The 21,964-nt window shown below is 36.2% G+C and overlaps 1 protein-coding gene across 3 annotated transcripts in view; it reads right to left on the minus strand.

The window, feature by feature from the left end:
- MALRD1 (MAM and LDL receptor class A domain containing 1) overlaps positions 1 to 21,964 on the minus strand; it is a 249,923-nt gene that overhangs the window by 164,244 nt on the left and 63,715 nt on the right. For all 3 annotated transcript variants that reach the window (XM_030503871.1, XM_030503880.1, XM_030503888.1), the window contains 3 exons: positions 8,097 to 8,184; positions 5,184 to 5,360; positions 2,491 to 2,668 (listed from right to left, as the gene is read on the minus strand). In XM_030503871.1, the coding sequence (XP_030359731.1) occupies positions 2,491 to 2,668; positions 5,184 to 5,360; positions 8,097 to 8,184 (443 nt within the window). The remainder of the gene's footprint in view (positions 1 to 2,490; positions 2,669 to 5,183; positions 5,361 to 8,096; positions 8,185 to 21,964) is intronic.

Raw genomic sequence — 21,964 nt, forward strand, 5'->3', positions numbered from 1 at the left:
TTTTGTTAATGTATGTCAGTCCTTTAAAAGTTATTCCATATATTATAAACATTTAAGCTGTTTGGGGGATTATCTCTACAAAGTAGAGATTCTGATTATATGATGAAAAATTAGAGATTTGTTTTTAAAGAAATTTATGGGGGAAAAAAGGATATGGTAATTCCATTACTTTGTTCATTAATATATTGGTTGCTAACAGTTCCATACATAATCCTGCATGTTTTATTTTAATAAGCAAACTCACAGGATTACAGTGTCTCTCATTTAACTCCATGGATATTTGTGGAAAATGGATGAGAAAATAAACCAAAATGTTGAAGGGTTTTAATTCCACAAAACCGCTGCTCTGCATCTCTTGCTGAAATTTGGAAGCACCATGCTCCCATTCTCTTCTGTAAGCCAATAAACAAAGGGAATGGTAAAAACAGTACAACCAAATCACATCTCATGAGAAACATCACAACAGCAATATATTTCAGTTTTGCCTGAAAACTGCAATCTCTATGAATTGTTTACTTTCTCTTTTCATCAGCCCTTTTCATTGTACTGTTAGTTGCATTAAACTCTGAAAATATGTTGAAAAACAGTAATACAGCTTCGGGTATCACTGTGCCAATGCAAATCTGGAGTGGAAAGGCTGTGAGAGGATTTACTAAGTACACATACAGGGCTGGTGTTGGCTAATATATAACAATTAAACAACAGTGAAGGAAAGATTTGACAGCCAGTTTATCATAAACAGTTGATCTTCTTTATGGAACACACTTCCTTTATATATAAAATTGTGGAAACCTTGAAACAGTTAGGTAACACTTTAATTCTTTTTTACTGTTATTGAATGAGGATTTTTTGTGGGTTTTTTCTTTTTGTTGTAAAAATATACAGTGATTTTAATGAAGTAACAGTGAAACCAATATATTGAGCTGATTCTTTTATAGTGATAGAAATACATGCTGAGTAAATGCAATATAATCTCATTTTAAGCTAGTAGCAATATAGCAAAGACTGTTGGAGTGGTTTTAATTTAAAGCCCATTTTTGCACTCTGTGGACTACTGTCACAGAAAGTAAACATGTCTGTCACTAGAACTAGGCAAATATTTTTCTTTTCAGAAGAATGATGTTGGACAGAAGTTTCCTTATTAGATGAATTGAAGTTGTATGAGACAAAGCTGTTTGTGCTTAATACATTTGTTAGTCACCTGTAGGGATTTTGTTTCAATAAATCTTAACTGTTACTTGTAACTGAAATATAAATTGCATTAATGCTTTTTTGTTATTAATCATATTTCTTACTTAAAGAAAAAACAAACAAACAAAAAAAAAACCCCAAAAAACAAACACCACCAAAAACCCAGTAAAGCCAAATCTCCATAGAAAAAAGCTGCTTGAGGCAAATCAAAGGAATGTCTTTGAGAGTAGTTAATAATTATCATAAACAATCTACCTGGACTCCAAAATTAATTTAGAAATCCTCACTGAGAGAACAAATATTTTTCATTTTATTATGAAGTGATATAAATTATCAGAAAAATGGTAAAATATCAACTAAACTGAATTTAACACTAACTACCATCATTTTGAACTGCATTAGTTGATTATGAAATGACAGCAGAATTAACAAGACTCATTGCTGGGGTAACTTGTACTGCCCTTTGGGCAAAACTGTAGGATAACAATATCTAGTGAAGTGGAAAAGTGCGTGTACACTACCTGAATGAATAAAGACCATCTGAGAATATATTCACCCAAAACTGATCAAACTGATGACCACCATCAACTAAATTAAACAGTAGCCAGTGAATTACGAAGACAGCTTTCAAACAAAGGAGAAATCAGCTTGAAAAGAAGTATGAAACTAGGATAAAAATTTGTAATAGTGGGGAGAGATTATGGAGTGGAAGCTGCAGCAGCCAAAACATGGTTTTGACATGCCAGAGGTAATCTTGCTGGTTCCACAACAAGTGCATAGACCAGCAGAGCGTTGTCCCCACTGAATGCTTCAAATAGCCTGCACACAGCTGGTGGGCTGACAGTCTGGGATGCTACAAAGAGGGTTGATTTCTCATGCCATATGTATTAACAGATTGTAGGCAGCAGCATGTGTACACATAAAGCTGGAGAATCCGTATCTCCAAACTTGTTTTCCCGTAAGCGAGAACATGATTATACCTCACATGTCCTCTGGGAGAGGGAGTGCACATGTGCTTCTTTGGGTTAGGAGTTACTGAAACTTTTGGGAATTACTTTTAGGAAGGTGTTTAGAAATTCGTACCTGTTTATGAAAATTCTCTATTTTGATTTATCTGTTGTATTTATCCTATTGATCCTGTATACCTAGTTCACTGATTGTCAGTTATTATATGTCATTAATAAATCAGTAAACTGCTTCAATACTGTGAACTGAGCAGTTATCTCTTCTGGCAAATCTATACATAGCTAAACTCACACAGCCCAAGGAAGATTCAAGTACCTGAAAAATTGTACTCACGTAGTATGATCAATTAATGGGCAGTGCTTTTCTTGTCCAGGATAGAGATCTGTCCCTCTTCCAAGTTCCCACTTGAATATGTTTGTGGTATGGATGGAATTGCTTCCTGATGTCTGTTCTAGGGTTGATTGATACCACCCACACTGGTTTTTATCTTCAAAGTCACAGACTTCCATAACTTTAGAGATGAACAGAGAACACTTCATGTTTATATAAAAAATGAAATCATTAATGATTGTCAGAAAATAGCAATAAAAAAGATTCAATTTATAGTATTCATGAATACTTACACAGTAGTAAAATACATAGTTTTTCCTCCATAAATAAAATACCAATTATATTTTCTATGTTATTTTCTATTAGGCAGATTCTAATTTTGGGACTATACCAATTCTTTTGCACCTCAGTATCTACCTTCGTATGTTTTCTAACCAGCTTTCAGGCCACTCCTATAATCTGTCTTGTGATATACACAGAAATGCATGTAAAATTCATCAGCTGTGAATCTGCCAGCTGCTGCATGGTTCTTTCTTCAGTACTGTGGACTGATAACATTAGTAACTTATAGCACATTGTGTACAAAGTCTATGATCCAAACTCTAAGAGAAAACAAACCAATGATTCAAGCAGTTCCCACAGTACTTGAAACCCACATAATAATGCAGCTATTTGGTATTGTTGGCAAAGACTGAATTTTTATCATACTAAGTAAATATGCAGCTACCTGTGCCTCAGTTTTTGATTTCCGAGTAACTGGACAAGAAAACTGAGCCCACTACTGTTCCTCCCTCACAATGCATCCCCTTGTAAGAATATTAAGGGGAAAAAAAACCCAAACCAAAACCCTCAAAACATTTATTTTCCATTTCTGCTATGAATATTTATCCTCTGGTACATCTTCCTGAATATTTTTCAGAAACTTTATCTAGGTGATCCAAGGTGAGTTTTGTCACTCTCCAGAACTTTGAAACAGATTGCTATACTCAAGTCTAAGCGACTACTGTGAGGATTCTGCAGGGAGAGTTTATTTTAACCCACAAAGTTCAAACACTGGAATATCTGAGGTAACTTCTACAACAAGAAATCATAGTGCTTAAGAGCACGTGTCCGATTTTAGCCTCCTTGGGGGCTAAAAATGGTAGACTAAGTTTTGATTTATAGCTTGTATATCTCCAGCAAGGAAGCAAACCACAGCCAGTGTGATCTCATGAGTTATCCATGTAAAGATTTGTGATGTTTCCTGAGAATGATGAGTGGCATAATATTAAGTGTTTATTCCCTTTTTTTAACATGTTTTATAAACATTATGCTTCAAACGCCTGTGAGAACATATTTCTGTCAGGACATACTTAACTCCTATTCCACCACTGTCATTCAATTAATTGCCATCATTGCTGTAGTGATGGGAGACTTCAGACAGACCAAATATGTAAAGGTGTATTCTCCAACAGTATTTATCTGTCTCGGAAGGAAAGGATGTTTTGTAAGATAATGTAAATTTCAAGGGCTAGGGGAGGGGAGAGAGGAAGAACAACACACAGATACTCTATCCAAAGGGCTCTGCATTTATTTTTCAGGACAGAATTTGAATGGCTGGTGTTTTTTTCACACTATAGGAAATTACGCAGTGATATTTGTCTATCAATCAGATGTTTCTTCTAGAGTTATTCACACATAAGAAATAGAGGGAGTCTAATGTTACTTTTCCTTATTGAGCCCTCAGCCCTGTGAGAGATGACTGATTTCCCTACACAATGTGTAATGAATGTAGTTTTGATCTTTAGTGAAAATAGTTTAACTTGCAAAGGCTAAAGGCAGAGGGGTCACTGTCTGTAGATGTCTGCCCCCCTCATTAATCAACTTCAGAACAGCAGTATTTTCAAGAACTGCACTTAAAGGCAAAACAAAATCATTGTCTTCTAAAATGTTACAGTGTGAACTGCTGCAACTGAGAAGCAATCAGCAATGTCTTAGACCACTGTGGAGAACATGTGGTCACCCTGTCCATTGTCCCAGTTCTAGTGTTCCAATCTGACTATCAGAGCTTTACAGACTGGAACTCACTTCTGCGTGGAGTAGGCTGAATTTCACAAACATGGCTGCTGCTGCAAATATTTTGTATTAAAAAAAACCCAAAAATACCACAAAAACCCAGCTCCTCCACGCCCCCCCCCCCAAACCCCCAACAAGCAAGCAAACAAACAAAAACATAAAAAAAATCCAAACCCCATATTGATTTAAGCAAGTAAGAAGTGGACCCACGTCTCCCAGATGTGCAACCCAAATATGATATTGCAAAGTTATTCTCTCTTTCAGTCTGGGCTAGTGAACATTTGAAAAATTTGAGTGTGTCATAGGTCATTTAACTTTAGAAACTATGCTTGCTTAAAAAAATTGCCATGCATAGCTACCAATTATTGGGTAACTGACAATTCCTTCCTCCCTCCATTTTAGTAGTAAGTTGAATTGGAATGTCAAGTCTGAATCAGCCCATTAGAAGGCACAAAGTGCATGACATTGCAGATTCCCATGTTAAGAGCAATTTATTATTATTTTTTCTAGGGAAAATCACAATAAAAATAGCATTTAGGTGCTAATACCAAATTGCAAAGGTAAATACAGAGCAGTTAAAACAATGTGTATAACAGCCACAAAACAATGAGGTAGCAAAGTAGAAGATATAGTACACTCACCACAAGCTGATTCATCAGACTTATCAGAGCAGTCAGGTCTAAAATCACACTTTTGGATCATCGAGATACAATGGCCTGAGGCTCTACAGACAAAATCCTTCTCTGTGCAGTTGTTCGTGGGGAGTGTGGCAGCAACTGAAGTTCCTGGGGTAGTTGTAGAGACTGTTGGCAAGTTTCCTTTGAAAAAATAAAGCAACAAAATTTTGAGTGATGAGACCAAGGCATTCTAGTTTTGCAACGATTTCTCCCCTTGCCACTTCCAGCCACTCTCAAGGGTAGAGCACTACTAGAAACATGCTTGGGCAGCCAAACTAGGTGATTTAAATGCTGCCCAGCAGGAAATGAATTGAACATTTCCTCAGTGGAAAGCACTAGGGCAGTCATGCTAGCCAACCATCATTCATATAATCCTTGACACTTGCAGGAACTTATTTACACCTCTTAGCTGGCTTTCAAATTCGGGTTACGTCAGTGAGTCCTTTCAAAAGCTAATGCCACAGAGACTGACAGAAAAATCACAAAAACTTAATTTCCCTGTGAACCAAAGCTAACAGATTATTTTGATGATAATGGCTTTTTTTTTTTTAAATACAACTGTTACTGCAAGTGACTGTGGAAATTACTATGTATCTTTCTTACCTTCTAATTTTATCTCTAAAAAAAGAAATTCTCATTACAAAAATTATTTGAGCTCATCATCTTGTTCCATCACTTCCTTTATGTTTCATTCAACTGATTACCACTTCTTTCAAGTCAATTGTCTTTGCCTTTTCTCCTATTCTTTAATATGGACCTTTCTTCAGGCTTACTCTCATTTCTTGAAAATCCTTGCCATAAAAGGAATTTTCATTATATAATTCCTTCTTTAAATTTGTTAATGAAATTATTAGCTCTTGTGCACAATGCACCTGAGCAATACTCCTGAGTTAATTAAAAAGTACGTGTGAACACTTTTTTACGTAAAATATGTCTGAGACGGCAAGGGTTTTTTTTCCCCCCTGAGGCCTGGAGCACTAAGATTAATAAATTCCCCATGAGCAAGAGCCATAACTGTTTCATAATGTAGAAAGCACATTTATGACATAAAATGAATTATACTCCAATCAAATAAATGGTACTTCCATACTATCCTGACTTAACAAAAAGACTTAGAGGAAGGAACCTTTTGAAGGAATAATTGGACGATATAATTAATGTATCTACAACTCATAATAATAGCAAGGACCATATTGCTCAGAAAATTTTAAATATAAATGCCACATTCAAGTCTCTGCTCCGAATTCACTGGAAAAGAAATTCTGAAACACCAAGAACCTTCATGACACCTGAAAAGAAAGGAGAATCTGCTCCTTTTTCTCTTCTACTTCAAAATTGTAGAAAATTTATTTTTTACAATTTATAAAACACTATTTTATCAGAGTAAGCTTCAATGAACAGCTTTTCATTAAGGCAGGCATTCAAATGATGCATCAAAGCAGCATGCTTATGTTTCAACATCCTTAATATTACTTCTGAGGGACTTTACCACCAAGATACCAAGCCCATCTCTCCCCAGTATCATTTATAGTGGAACAAGTGGAACAACAGCTAGTGTTTGAATCTAGGGTGCAGGGACACAGGGTACCTGCTTTATTTTCCCTGATCCAACTTGTGTTAAACATGGCACAACATGCCATAGCTATTGACTCTTTTGCAGATTATTCTCATAGTCTCTTTGACTTTTTTTTTTGTGTTATTGGGGTTTTTTTCATGGTGTGGAGGAAGTAAAATAGAGACAGGACCCTGAAGTGTCTCAAAAATTTCTCTCAATACTAGAAGCGTTTTTAAACGTACAGAAAGTAAAAACTGTTTCTTATTCTGTCCACAGATCTGAATAAGTTTTTTTATCTTTCCACACAAAATGAGTTGTTCTTTTCTTATTTATGAACTCTGAAACTCTGACCCTCTATACTTTCCAACTCTCTTCTTGCTTATTTTTAACACTTTTTTGTTTGTTTCTCTTTTGAAAACATGTAGGGATTTTCTGATTAGTTTTTTTAATGTTTTCTTCCTGAATAGAAGGCTTTGTTTATTAACCGAATATTTACAAAAAACTTTATATTCAAAGTGTTATAGTAAATGTTGTACAATGTATAAACTAAGTAAAATGTGAGATAATTATCTGCAGAAGAAATATGCAATATGCACTTGATATTCCTAGTAGACCTAATTATATCTACAAGAAGCTTTTGGACTATCAGAGTAAAATGTATCTGCATGAGAGTGTTTTAGAGTTAGTGCTAGGATACTAATATTCAGACACTGTTCTAAATTGCTTGCGGTTCTACAGCTCTACTATGACTGTACATCAACTGTCATGCCATATATAACACTGTAATGCCTGCTGCAGCTGACACTAGTCCTCTTAAAATCCCTTCTGCCATGAAGTCACACTAGTATTTTGAACATAAATTTGGGGATATAATATTTTACAATTCTGTAGAATTGTAGGTAACAATGACTTCTGAGGACAGGCTGCTCTATCACCTGAACTGTTTGTGTGCTGTAACATGAGACAAATTGGCACAGTTAAAATGTTAAGAACTGTTGGGGAGAGGTAGAAGGCTGTATCAAACTCAGATTGCTGAATGAAAAGTCAGTTTGTTTGCACATGGTTAAGTTTCCTTTTCCTTCTAGGAATCAAGCTCTCAAAGTGTTTGGCAGGTGCACACTTCTTAATGAGGATCTCTTTTGGACCTTATGTGCACAGCAGAAAATATTTTGTGTTGATGCCTGGAGATAGAGGTCTGAAAAGCAGGGCAACAAGGGTTTTCTTGTCAAGCTGGAGTCACAGTTTGATTGGGTTTTTCCAGTAGCAATATTTACAAATGACAGCTCACAGCTAGGAGATGTTCACTTTCTGTCTGTTCTTACCATTGTAAAGAGTACAGCCTAGAAAAGACGTGTCATCAAGGCCAATGTCTCCCGTGAAACCGTCTCCTACGGTACCTCTCACCAAGATCTAAGGAAACAAGAATTACAAAAACATTTTTCAGTGTATAGTAGACTTCAATTACTCATTCATATCTATTGATAGAGTTGTTTAACACATTTCACACTTAAAATGAGATTAATTTTGTTCTAGGGAATATGTTCTATTTAGTGACACTATGAAAGAGACTAATTATTATCAGCTTTCACTGGTGGTCACATTAATCACAGCGAACCATAGCAGAATGGCTGGCTTCACAATCATGTAAATCCACTGAAACATAATTGTGATATAAGATGATGGCAAGACGTTATCATAAGTGACATATTATGATTAGCTCCTTTGGTACTTATTGTAATACCATTTTTCATGGTTAATTATAATAACATTCATGTGAATACATTATATACCCTTACACAAATTCCACTGTGATGAAAACAATTAAGCAGGTTAGAGATGTGTTATGGAACCTTTTAAAGAAAATCGGTCTACTATTTCATTAGAGCTGCCAATACTGTATACACCTACTTTCTTGTTATTGTCTATTGACAATGAATAGGAGAGGTTAGCATTTGTGAAATATTCCCTGGATGACTGAATGAGCCTTTTTTCTTTTGACTCTTGTTGAATGATAAAAAAAAAATCAAGCAGGTGATTAAGGAAACATTTAGTAAGAATTTTTTTAATTTATAAATCCCTATTCATAAAAATAACAAAGCTTTCTCAAACAATACATTAAAAAAATTCAGAAATGGCTTTGTTGATTCAATGGAGTTCAAATGTTAAAGTTCTTTCTTTGCCTCTTTTTATTTTATAAATGCTTATGCTACATCTTACACACAGAGACGCACATTAAAGCTTCCACGTTACTCTGGAATGTTGCATAAAATTTCAAATGTATTTTTCACCATTTGTTCCTCTGCTCAACAGACAATTCCTTCAAATGAATGAGTATAAATGGTGGCAAAAATACTGTAATACTGTTTCACAGTACTGTTAGTTCTAATATTTTTTGTTGTAATTTATTTATTTGCAATTATATTTGTGAAGGAATCTTACTTTCTACAAGTAGTGAAGCACTGCTTTGAACTCAAAGATACAAGCTACTTCTGTGCAGATAAGTGTCTCACTTCTTCTGATGAAATGTCATTGATATTTTGGAAACATCTTCACATCAAATGTGATTTAAAAAAATATATATGCTCACTGTCCCCAGCCCCTCTGGTCTCTCAGGAGTGGCTGGAATGCAAGGGTGGGTGTTTTCTGCCAGTTTTCTACACTCTTAATGCAAGAAGCAAAGTAAATAAAACCTGTTTCATTTATAGATTTTGTCCATTAGGCAACTGAGTATCCAAGAAGATGGATGTATGTCCCTTAGTATGGATATGCTGAAGATGGGTTATTGTAGCATAAAATATATCTAATGTGAATGAGAACAGTACATGTAAGCATTGCTACTTCCTACTCTCATCTCAGTATGGGATTCCATTTTTCTCTCAGAATATCCACAAATATTTACACTATTACTCCATGTCGTGGTTTGAGCTCAGCCAGTAACTCGGAACCACGCAGCCGCTCGCTCACTCCCCCTTCTTCCTCCCCCCACTCCTGGAGGGATGGGGAGGAGAATCGAAAGAATGTAATTCCCACAGGTTGAGATAAGAGCAGTCCAACAGCTAAGCCTAAGGTATAATACAAAACCGCTACTACTACCACTAATAATAATAATGATAAGGGAAATATCAACAGGAGAGGATACAATTGCTCACCGCCTGCTGACCGATACCAAGCCCAACCCGAACAGTGATCTGGGCCTTCCAGGTGACTCCCCCCGGTTTATATACTGGGCATGATGTGCCATGGTATGGAATACCCCTTTGGCTAGTTTGGGTCAGATGTCCTGTCTCTGCTTCCTCCCAGCTTCCCCTCCTCCCCGGCAAAGCATGAGGCTGAGAAAGTCCTTGGTCAGAGCAAACATTACTTAGCAACAACTAAAAACATCAGTGTTATCAGCATTGTTGCCAGGCTGAAAGTTAAAAACACAACACTGCACCAGCCACCAAGAAGGAGAAAAATGACCGCCACAGCTGAACCCAGGACACTCTGGTTTTTTATTTCCTGTTTAGGTTAAAAAGGAGGCAATGTACAGTATTGGTACCAAGAGCATAAAAAAATGTTAGAAACAGAATAAATGAGCACATCTCTTATTTTGAAATGCCACACACACCCCCCCCCCAAAAAAAAAGTATTATTCTAAAATGACAATTCTTTTCAGTGTCATTTTGACTGGCAAATACACAGTAGTTTAAGTAAAATTTTGTCTATTTTCAAAGCATGAATGATTGAATTACTCATAGTTAATTATTCATACGTAACTCAAAATTCAGACAAATAGGCAGGGAGTTTGTTAAGTCAATTTACACAGTTGTTACGAAGACAAACCCAAGCCCCCTCAAAACTACACTATTTTTCTGTGGGATTGTGCTGTGCTCTGACAGACGATAACTACTTGGTCAAGGGGCTTTGCTACCTGTGCCCATCTCCCCAGCCATCCTTATGTATCATTTTCCATCAGTCTTTCCCTGGAGGAGGTTGTACTTCTTCACCTTAAGATGGAATACTTTTATTAAGGGTATAAAAATATCCAAAGTTAGTAGTGGCAGGACACAGCTCTGCAGCAGTAATGCAATTCAGAATACCTCTTTATTTCTATGATGATGATTATGATAGTTTTACTTAAAACCTCCCCACCAATTTTTATTTATTTACGCATTCATGTACTTACCTGGGGAGACTAGCACTTTGGCATATAGCATGAACTCAGTAAGTAACTCAGAAAATGTAACAGGGGTGTAAGCATAGATTTAAAACTGAAAATAGAACCAGTTTTTAAGTTAGTGCTGTAGTGTAAAACTTAGTCTCTCTGCAGCTGTGGCTAAACATTCACCACTTAAATTAATTTCCTAGCTGAAATTCTGCAAACTTTATAAGCTAATATTAAACAACCTCCAGGGAACTCATCTACCATGAAGCTCATTTCACATTTCACTTATTATTTGAATGAGAATAAATAGTTCCCAATTTCTCCAGCTTTCAGAACTCTAGAGATCCAGTCTCAATGAAGTCTATAAAGGTAGCAAAAGGTATGAAAAGCAAAAAGTATTCGAATACACAAAAGGTTTGATCCCTTAAGACCGTAAACAAAATGGTTTTTTGAAGGGTGAAGGAATGTTACGACAAGTGTTAATAGAGGCATTACGATGATTAATACTGTTATGTACAAATGTTCCATTTTTACAGTAATGCAATTTTCTGTCACTAGCTAATTCCCACTGAAAGCTGGCAAAATAAAATCTTAATTTCCACAGAAGAATAGTTTAAACTAGAATGGAATTAATTCCAAAAACTGTAAGGTATTCAAAATTCTGAAGATTTCTGAATGTTGAGGAAATAGTGTTATAAGTTCTAACGTAATTACCTAGTAATATAGCCAAACAAAATCACAGGTTTGTCACAGAAAGTGTCAACTGTTTTATTAGTAGTTGGAGCATGCCAATTTTGACTAGGTTTGCTATGATTATTGCTGTCAACAAACAATGTGATTGGTGTGAAAAGGAAAGAACAACCACACAAATAACTGACAGAATGCTTTATGATCAAAAACTTCTGTCATAACTTACTAAAAGCAGATGCAGGACTGAAAGTCTTATACATTTCAGTGCATTTCTCTGAAGTAAACTACTCCTATATTTTAATGCTATGTATAAATAAAGGAAAATGTCTCAAAACTTTTCATCAAGAAAAGTAAGCAAGTATAAGTGGAGACAGACCCTCAGCCGCTAGAAAGATTATCAACATTAGGTCACCACCACATTTTAATAATACACATAGAAAAGCTTGATATTCTACTGCCTATCTTCAAAGCTCATCAGTCCCTTCTTTTTGTGTCTAATCAAAAATTCTTTAGAAGTTAATGTCTCAAGATTTCAAAAGTTGAAATAAAGCCCTTTCACACAGGTGTCCAAGTGATTCTTACCAATGATCTTAAGCTTATATATATTAAATGTGAAAAATTGTGTGTCAAATATTCGGTGGTTTACAGTGCTTGGTTTTACAAGACACTGAAAAACACTAGTTCTAGTTCAGTAAAGCACTTTATCACACTTCACTATAAGCTTGTGAACCCTCATACTTATTTATGATGTTTTTCCAAGTGTTCCTGTACAGTACAGGAAAGAACCACATTTCTATCCTGTTTCGGACTCTTCACTGATGTCAGTGGGACTGCTGACAAGCATAATATTAATAACTGTTTATATATTCTGGGAGTCAATACTTTACTGTGTTAAGGCCACAAAACATCAAGAGAAAGATCCTGTCTTCACTCAGTAACATTAACATTGGAAGAATTTTTGTGCAAGTAGTATATAGTTAGTGCCTAAAAGTTTCTGAGAACCTGGCTTTATAAAACATCATATCCTGCCCACATGTGAAACATCTATTTAGTAATTATAATTTCACAAGATTATGGCAGAATGAAATTATTTTCAAAAGCAACCTAGATTGTAAATATGAAGTTTAACCTCCCTCCCCAATAAATGAAAAAATAACCCAGTCCAAAAACACAAACCCAGAAAAATGAGAAAAAAAAAAAAAACCCCAACAAAAAAACCAAAAAAACCAAACCCAAAAACCAAACTCTTTAAGCTTGAAGATATTTTTCAGTCTCAAAATTAATTTCTGTTCAGTTGGCTACAGGGACCCAAAAAATGCAACTGAACTAAACCCATGAAATATTTGAAATATTTTCCTGGTTTCTTATGTGATTTCTTTGTTTTTACACTGTTCTCTGTGCTTTGAAATCCACTTGTCAAAAATGACAATACTGATGTTTAGAAATGACTTTAAAAAAAAAAAACAAAAATCACGCTACTTTTTGCCTTTCAAATATTCTGCATTGCACTGCACGCATTTTCAAGACGTAAATTCTCTGTATTTCACTTCATACTGTAGATACTGAACAACCTTCACTATCAACACAATATTCATCATCAACCACAAAGTCTTATCGTTGTTCTCCACTCTTTCCCACAAGTGTCCCAATTCCCTCATTGTCCACTCTACATGTACGTTGTTTCTCACCTAGGTTGTGGACTGGTGAAGAAACCTGAGCATGAACTGGCCAAACTAGGGTCTACACAAGTTCTGCATGAAGTATGGACATGAAATATGTCAGCTTTGGTCCCTGGCCCACTGTAGCCCTCCAAGGCAGTCCTTGATTCTGGTCATGAGGACAGGACATGGTGGAGGAGCCTAGGCCATACAAGTGCAAATATTGGAGCTGTCATACCAAAAGGCATTGATACTTCAACAGTACGGGCATGAAGTAATCCACATGATTTGGCCTGACATCAGCATCCTCTGGCACCCAGCTCCCAGACACCCTGTAACCATCTCTGCACATCACACTGTGCCAGGACACATTCTAAAATGTCCTGAGAGTTAAATATAAGTAACACAGCAACTCTACAGAGATACGTAGGTTATACCCTGGGCTGCATGACAATAGCATGGCCAGCAGGCTGAGAAAGGCGATTCTCCCCCTCTACTCCTCTCTTGTGAGATCCCATTTGGCATACTGCCTCCAGTTCTGGGCCTCCCAGCATAAGAAAGATGTGGACCTATTGGAGTTGTTCCAGACAAGGGCCACAAAAACGATCAGAGGGCTGATCTCTCCGATGGAAGAACACCTCTCCGATGAAGAAAGGCTGAGAAAGTTGAGGGTTTTTTCAGCCCAGATGAGAGATGGTTCTGGGGAGATCTTGTTGCAGCCTTTCAATGCTTAAAGGGGCCTTATAAGAAAGATGGAGAAAAATTTTACAAAGGCCTGTAGTGACAGGACAAGGGACAACAGTTTTAAATTGAAAGAGGATAGATTTAGATTAGATCTAATTAAGAAATTTCTTGCAATGATGGTGGTGAGACACTGGAACAAGTTGCACAGAGAAGTTGTGGATGCCCCATCATTGAAGGTGTTCAAAGTCTGGTCTGGCAGGCTTTGAGCCACCTTGCATCTTAGTGCAAGATGTTGCTGCCCATGTCATCTAGGTCGGATTGGGTGATCTTTACAAATTCCTTCCAACCCAAGCTATTCTGTGATTCTATAATTCTATGATCAATGAAAGATCAAAAAAAGTGAGTTGCATTTCTTTGCCAATATTATCATTAGCCAATAAACAAACAATTGCTCCAGAGGCAACGACATAGCAAACTATGAGTCTGCCAGCAACCACAGGCTTTACATTGCCACAGTGAAAAAAAACCTGAGAATGATGACTATAAACAGATCAGAAACCAACAGAAAGAACAATGTGAAAACCAAAAAGTAGTGTGCAACATGCAAGCATCAGGGATGAAAGACATCAACACACAGATCAGAGATGAAGAAAATTAGTTAGTGCCCAGAAAGAGCCATCACGCTGCAGCAAATATGGCTGGATATCCATGTGTTTGGGTAGAACCAGAGTTTTTCATTGCAGAAATGGTTGGAGGAGTAAGAAGCAACAGAAACATATGGTAACCTTTAGAGGGGGGAAAAAAAAAAATAAAAAATCCCTGAATAGTAATCTCTGCCAATTATTAGAAAATTGCAAAGGAGAAAAGTAGAAGGAAGATGAAGAATGTCAAATTGAAAGTTAAAATTGAAGCTGTTGCTAGAGTGGAAATCCATGATGACTACGTCTTTGTGTGAAAATTGCTACCACGCAATAGATCAAAGGCAGTAACAGAAAAATGAAAGTGATCACAAGTGGGTATTGGAGGTGTAATAAACATCGTAGAGAAGTCCTGGATAAATTCAGGGCTGCTTCAACACCAAATTTTAATGAAAGATATGTATCTGACCAACTAAATATTATCGAACTCCTACTGGTGTGTCAGCATGCACTGAAAATAAGGCCCTGAACAAGGAAGCAAGCAGACAATCAAATCAAGGCAGAAGGCTAACAACACTTGACAGCAATAAATCTGGTTTGGTAAGGGCAAGCGCAACCGGAAAAAATCTGAAATCATAGTTAGAATATCAAAAAGGGTGAGTCTCTTGATGCACTGAAAGCTGTCTGCAGTGCAATGCCTCACCACATGAGGACAGACATACCAGAGGTTATGTCAGCCGTCCAGTTAATGGCAGTGTGTGTCTCTCAGTGGGCTCCTGCTGCCACATCCACAATAAGAACAAAACAGGCAGTACATCACAGGTGGAAGGGTATAGCCTCATTATTGTGCCAATAGCTGTTAACAGACTTTTCTTTCAATAATTTGCTAAGTTACTTATTGATCCCATTCACACTTTCTTGTACCCAAAACATCCCTCAACAATGAATTGTACACAGGCCATCTTAAAATAGGACTTCTTGTTTTGATTGTGTTGCCTAATAATTTCACAGTGTACCTCTCATTCTCTGTATTCATAGAATCATAGTACGGTTAGGGTTGGAAAGGACCTTAAGATCATCTAGTTCCAACCCTCCTGACATGGACAGGGAGGCCTCACTCTAGACCATGTTGCCCAAGGCTCTGTCCAACCTGGGCTTGAACACAGCCAGGGATGGAGCATTTACCACTTCTCTGGGCAACCTGTTCCAGTGCCTCACCAGCCTCACGGTAAAGAACTAATCCCTTATGTCTAACCCGAACTTCCCCTGTTTAAGTTTAAACCCATTCCCCCTTGTCCTATCACTACAGTCCCTAATGAAGAGTCCCTCTCTGGCATTCTTGTAGCCCTCCTTCAGATATCGGAAGGCTGCTATGGGGTCTCCACGCAGCCTTCTCAGAGAAATCATTAATGAACTTTCTCTATGGAGCTTCTCTATGACACTTGATCTGCTGTTTCTCAGTACATCTCAACCACCTTTCTAAGAGTAACACTCTTTACCCAAGTATTCTAGAGAGGTTCAAACACTTCTACTTTTTCCACCTTCTGACCCTCGCTCCTCCCAGCTTAATGCTCCTAATGTAAGGGAAAATACACAATTACTTTGATTTGTTTTCTGATCATATATAGAAGCACAAACTCTTCAAAACCAGTTTCTTTCTAACACTACGAGTGGTAGCTGCATGTGCTGATATGCAACTGTAATAGGCTGAAACATGGTCTTCTCACATTGCTTTTCACACTAGGAAATAGCATGTCCCCTCTTTTTGGGACAATAAAAGTATATACACACTCTTCCAGTGAAGCTGCATGCAATTAGAATGTGGCTAAGTTTGATCAGCTCCATTTTCTGGAGTACACCAGTCCAGAATTTCAACCTGACACTAACCAGTTAATGATTAGAGAAGACTGGAAAATATTCCCACACTTAAGTCAGTCTACAAAAGCACTAACATTACAAGCACTGCTGTTATGAAATATGGTATGAGATTTAGAACCTGTAATTTCAATAGTTCTGATGCTTGTTTTGTAGGAAATGAAATTTGAAATTTTCTTACCTCAAGGGTATTATAGCTAACAAGGAAGCCTGTCAAGTCATTATCTTTTCTGAAATTGACACAAAGGGTATTTAGTCTACTATAACAAATCCTGCTATGTTATTCGTATATGAATTATAAATATCAGCACTAGAGATGCATGAAATAAAAACATTAAATACTGAAACCTCACAATTTGCCATAGAACAGGTTTTTTGTTTGAAACAGAACTCAAAACCACTTTAAAAATAATTTGTAAAGTAGACTTATGCCAGAAAATCCATTTTCCACTAGAACCTCAAGTTTTTCATTGCAGAAATGGTTGGGGCCAGAGGGCATTGATTAATTTACTCTCTTCTCTGAAAACTAATTGCAAGAAACAGCTGGAATTGCAAAAATAATTGAAAAGTGAGCTTTGGATCCTGTTTAACTTTTTACAGAGCAGATCATCAGAATCTTCAAAGAATCACTATCTCATCTCACTGAGGAGTGAAAAGAGAGGGAGTAGAGGATAAGAAGGTAGATACTGCCTGTGTGATTGTGACCAACTATTTGGTAGTACCTTAAATACATTTTTTATTTTCTGTCTCTCTCTTTAGGTGAAATGTAAGAGCTTGGACGCAAATAATGTGTGTTTACTACACATGTAATTGGCACCAAACTGATCTTATGTCAAGAGCAAACCAAAACCACAATACAAGAAGGAGCTGGGTATAATTAAGGAAAACCTAACACAACCCTATAAACACGATTAAAAACTCAACTGTAACTATACACCTCCACAGCTATTTCTATGGCTAAAAGATAAGAGTAACTGGAAATAAGACATGTTTGGAGTGAGCTGATTTGCCTTTGAATTTGAAAATCTTTCTAAAGGTATGATATGCCCTATATGTCCATAATAGAAAAGATGAAATTAAGATTTAAGAAATTAAGATTTAAGTCAACAAAATTAAAATTCAAAATTAAGATTTAAAAGACAAAACAATTACCTTAATCTAGTGTCTCAGAAATGAAAAAAACTTCCTTTACTTTCTTATCTGACTTTAGAAAAACTGTTGCCTAAAAATAGTCCGTTCTTGATTTAGCACCATTAAAGTATGCTTGAGAATTTATGTGTCAGAACTAATTATGACTAACACTTCACCTTTCCCATTTGAACAGCTATACAACCGATATTATAATTGATGATTTTGTCAGAGATCACAAATAATACATTATCAGGACTGTAATTGACTTGTAAAATAATTTCAGAAGTAGTTTTCTCTTTCACCCAAAGTATTGTGAAATATATTAATTTTATTAAGAACTTCTTTGGAAGCAAGCCAAGGCTGCTTCTTCAACAGGCAACTAACAGCTGTTAGGGGTAAAACTTCTAAGGTGGCTGTCTAAGTTGGGACTGATGATGCTTGTAATGCTTCACTAATTGAATATCCTGTTGTAGCAAAGTAAAACAAAGCATCCCTGAAGGCTGGCTTTCATTGCTTCATGTCTGCAAGGGTAAAGGGACCCCTGTGATTCTCAAAGATGTTTCCTGCTATCCGATCTAGAAATGGTGCTCTGTGATTGTAACAGGGAATGTGTTCCAGTTCAGCACTGGGTAGCTGCAACATCAGATGCTGTAAGATGAGAAACTTAAATGGGAGATGGCATGTGGAATCCATGGGGTTCTAGGATTTACATCAACAGAAGAAAAGAAAAGAGGGAAGAAAAAAAAAAACCCAAAAAACCCTGTAACTAGTCATATTGAATATTTCTGTCTTGTAGATGCTGTAAGAGACAACTCACATCATACTATGTAACTCCAAATAACACAAAAGCATTTTACAAGACAACTAAGTGAGTTCTTTTTGATACAACGAAGTCCCTTGTGTGAGAACATCTGAAACTGGTCAGCACTTATGCGTTGATAGCTTAGCCTGAATAAGAGACAGGCATATTCAGAACACCAGAAGAATGCAAAGACAAATCAGATTTTGCTTTAACAAAACAGGTGTGTCTTTCAGGACAGACATATTTTTTCCCCAAACTGACAAAATTTTGAATATACAAAATTGTCTTGTTTTAAATCATAAGCAGTGAATGCTGCAACCACAATACCTGAAAACAGCTTGTTGGAGTGTCAAAGGTACAAACAGTAACATACAAAAAAGAGAAAGGGGTGCACTGTGCTTCAGCTGTCTGTCTTCCCATGTTTGGTCATATTCCAAACCACTACACCTAGTTTAAAATGCTGCTGAGGAGCTGAGAAATCTAATTTGCACCATAGCCAATATACTCAGGCATACATGTTTCAGAATCAGGCCCTTAAAATACAAATAGTTTATATTCTGCACTGAGAACAACATAAAAATAGCACAACAGGTACTAAAAACAGTAGCTGGAGAAAGAAGATTAGTTAGTATTTGTGTCTGTAGAACATAGTGTTATTCTATATTCATAGCAAATATATCATTCCAATTTTCAATCAATATTCCATTACTTTGTAAGCTAATACCTAAGTGATGATAAGATTAAAACTATTACATTGGATTTGGTTGTTTACTTTTCTTAACCACTTATAAAATAGGAAAATAACAAATGCATTTTACATCTACTTAATTGCAATTTTATTTTGTATGTAAAGTTCCATAATCTAGTATATTTCAATAAATTTTCATTGTTTATTTTCTCCTGATTTTGGTTCTTGTTTTTTGTTCTGAAATGGAGAAAGTTTTATATTTGAAGGGAGATATACTGTTTTATATATGATGTTCAAAATACTGAAAATTTTAGTAATTATACTCAATATATTATTAATAACCAGGTACAAACAATGCATTTGCATTTTTTTTATAACAGTCAACAAAAAGGACTGATCATTATTAAATAATCACAGAATATTAGACTCCTTTATGTATTACTTATGCTTTATATTACTTATGCTGAGTATCAAAGGTCTATAACCATCGGTTTACAGAGATAAAGATATATATTGCGGGTGAGCAAAAAAAGTGAATTGGATTGGGGTAAAGGTTATTACAAAGGTAATTATTTTTCCTCTCCCCCCCCCCCCCCCGCCCCCAGTAATACATTTTGCAATATACTAAAGTTGTCCTAAGTATCTTATGGTGGACACAGTAAACGTGTGATTTATATTATGACTAAAAGCAGACTACACTGCCCAAAAGGATAGAGATACAGAATTTTGCCATTGTTCACATAACAGCACCATTTCATTTTTCTGTATCCAAAGAAATTTGAATTAATAGAGCAAGCTAAGACAGCTACATTTATCTAAGAATCTTTGCACTTTCTTCTGAGCAGAAAATATTTCAGGTATTATGATTATTCAAGGGAGATAAAAGCGAACACTATTCATCATCAATACAAGTAGGCTACCATAGACATTTTTATTTTGCTACCTTTTGAAATATATTTTAAGGAAAAGACATGTAAGTAAACTTCTCAGAGAGATTAAAGTAAATTTAGATCAAGTACATTAAGAGCCTACTCTTTTTTACGTTGAAACAAGCTTCCCATATAATAAAAAGGAGCATCTTGAAATACATTTAGAACTTGTAATTTTTACCAAAAAAAAACCAAAACAAAACATTAGTCTCATTTCTTGTAAATTGTTAAATCTTTTGCAGATTTCTATGTCATACCAGTTCTGAATTCAAAAGAAAACTCTACATCTCTAAAGCTGCAAAACTGAGTTTTATAAGCATGTGTATTTGGACCAGTTTTGTTACTTGTCAAAATTAGTATTTGAAAGAAATGCTTCATTTTGGCTCAGAAAACTGCATTCCTTTCATTTAAATAGGCTAACTCTGAACTTCCCTTTCCACTCACTCAGCTGCTTCTGTACTGCTCCCTGATGTCACATTTAACCATCTGCTGTAAACATCTGATGGAACAGCAACAAACTTCAGCCATTGTTTGATGGCAGCTAGAACAAAGGTTTCCTGAGAAATTTAAGATTCCAAGGTTTAGTGAGAGCTGGTGTGAGCAAAGGGAGTCTTTAGGTGCTTTTCCCTTTGGGTTTCTGCCAGAGCATTCAATTAAAGGCCTTACTGTTTCATATCTATAAAGTTCCAAACTTTCAAAAGTTGATCAGGCTTTCGATAGATCCTCAAATATCTTTCTTTGCTGCTTTGAATTTTTGGCTGAGAAATCCTCCTTTTCCTAATAGTAAACATACAGGCACAATCTTTTATATGTTCCCAAAGTTAGCTTCCCATGTTGGTAAATACACTGAAAATATGAATTTGAGATATTTACTATTCATAATGATTCTTTCTTGGAATATGGTAAACAAATGACAGACTTACATAGGGAGGGAAGGGTGGTGGTAGTGGTGGTATCAGCTATTTCAGATATATGATCGTCTCTTACATTTTGAAGAGAAAAAGCAAAATATAGGTCTGTGTTACAAAGACTTTGGTCACCTTTGCTCCTAGAGTCTAAAGTTTTCTATTCACTAGGAATGTCTGAAAATCCTAAAATGGCTGATGAGATGCTCTGGCTAGCAATGAAGAAGATTAGGAAGTAAAGATACATATTTTGACCAGGAAATTATTAAAAAGTTCTATTTCATTTTCAGACTCTCAAGAAAGAAAAAAATCCATTCTCAAGTGAATCTAAGAATTTACTTTGATGTATGGAGGTGACCTCCAATACTTTCAGGTGTGATGTGAAAACACTAACTTCTTAGGGTGTGGGGAACACAACATAGTAAACATAGAGGCTACACCTATAATAGTCACTCAGCCAGCAGACACCTCAAAACTGAGAGGCTGTTCTAGTACACATCTCAGTAGAAATAAATTCAGAGTAAATGTGGTAAAGAGAGTGAGATTTCCCTATCAGCACCACATCTTTAGCCTTGGAAGTAACCAAACACTATGCACTTAAAAGGAAGACGGCGAAGAGGTCAGCACACGGCAACTTCTTAGCAACAGGGTAACAAATTGTTCTCTTCAAAATTTTTGAGTTCTGAAGGATTGCAGGTTCTGGCACAGCAAGCTTTGTCATAAGAAATGCAGTATGCAATAGTAAACATCAGGTCTTCACCTCTTTCTTCTGAACAAATCATCAAATTATACCTTACATCCCATGCCCAATGACTATGGAAAACAACATGATATCAAAAGAATGTAAGATATTTCCATTCCCAGCACAGAACAGAGCAAGTACAACAGAAAACCTTACAACACTATCACATTAAAAATATTTTCAGTTATTTAACAACCTTCCTAGCCCTCAGGAGGTCAAGTATATGACACATGGGTTTGTAGTTCTTTAGACAAACTACCAGATGCAGGATATGTTTTCTCATTTAAAACACTCACACACAAAA

The sequence above is a fragment of the Strigops habroptila genome, chromosome 1 (assembly GCF_004027225.2).
Source record: "Strigops habroptila isolate Jane chromosome 1, bStrHab1.2.pri, whole genome shotgun sequence".
In the NCBI taxonomy this organism is placed as follows: Eukaryota; Metazoa; Chordata; class Aves; order Psittaciformes; family Psittacidae; genus Strigops; species Strigops habroptila.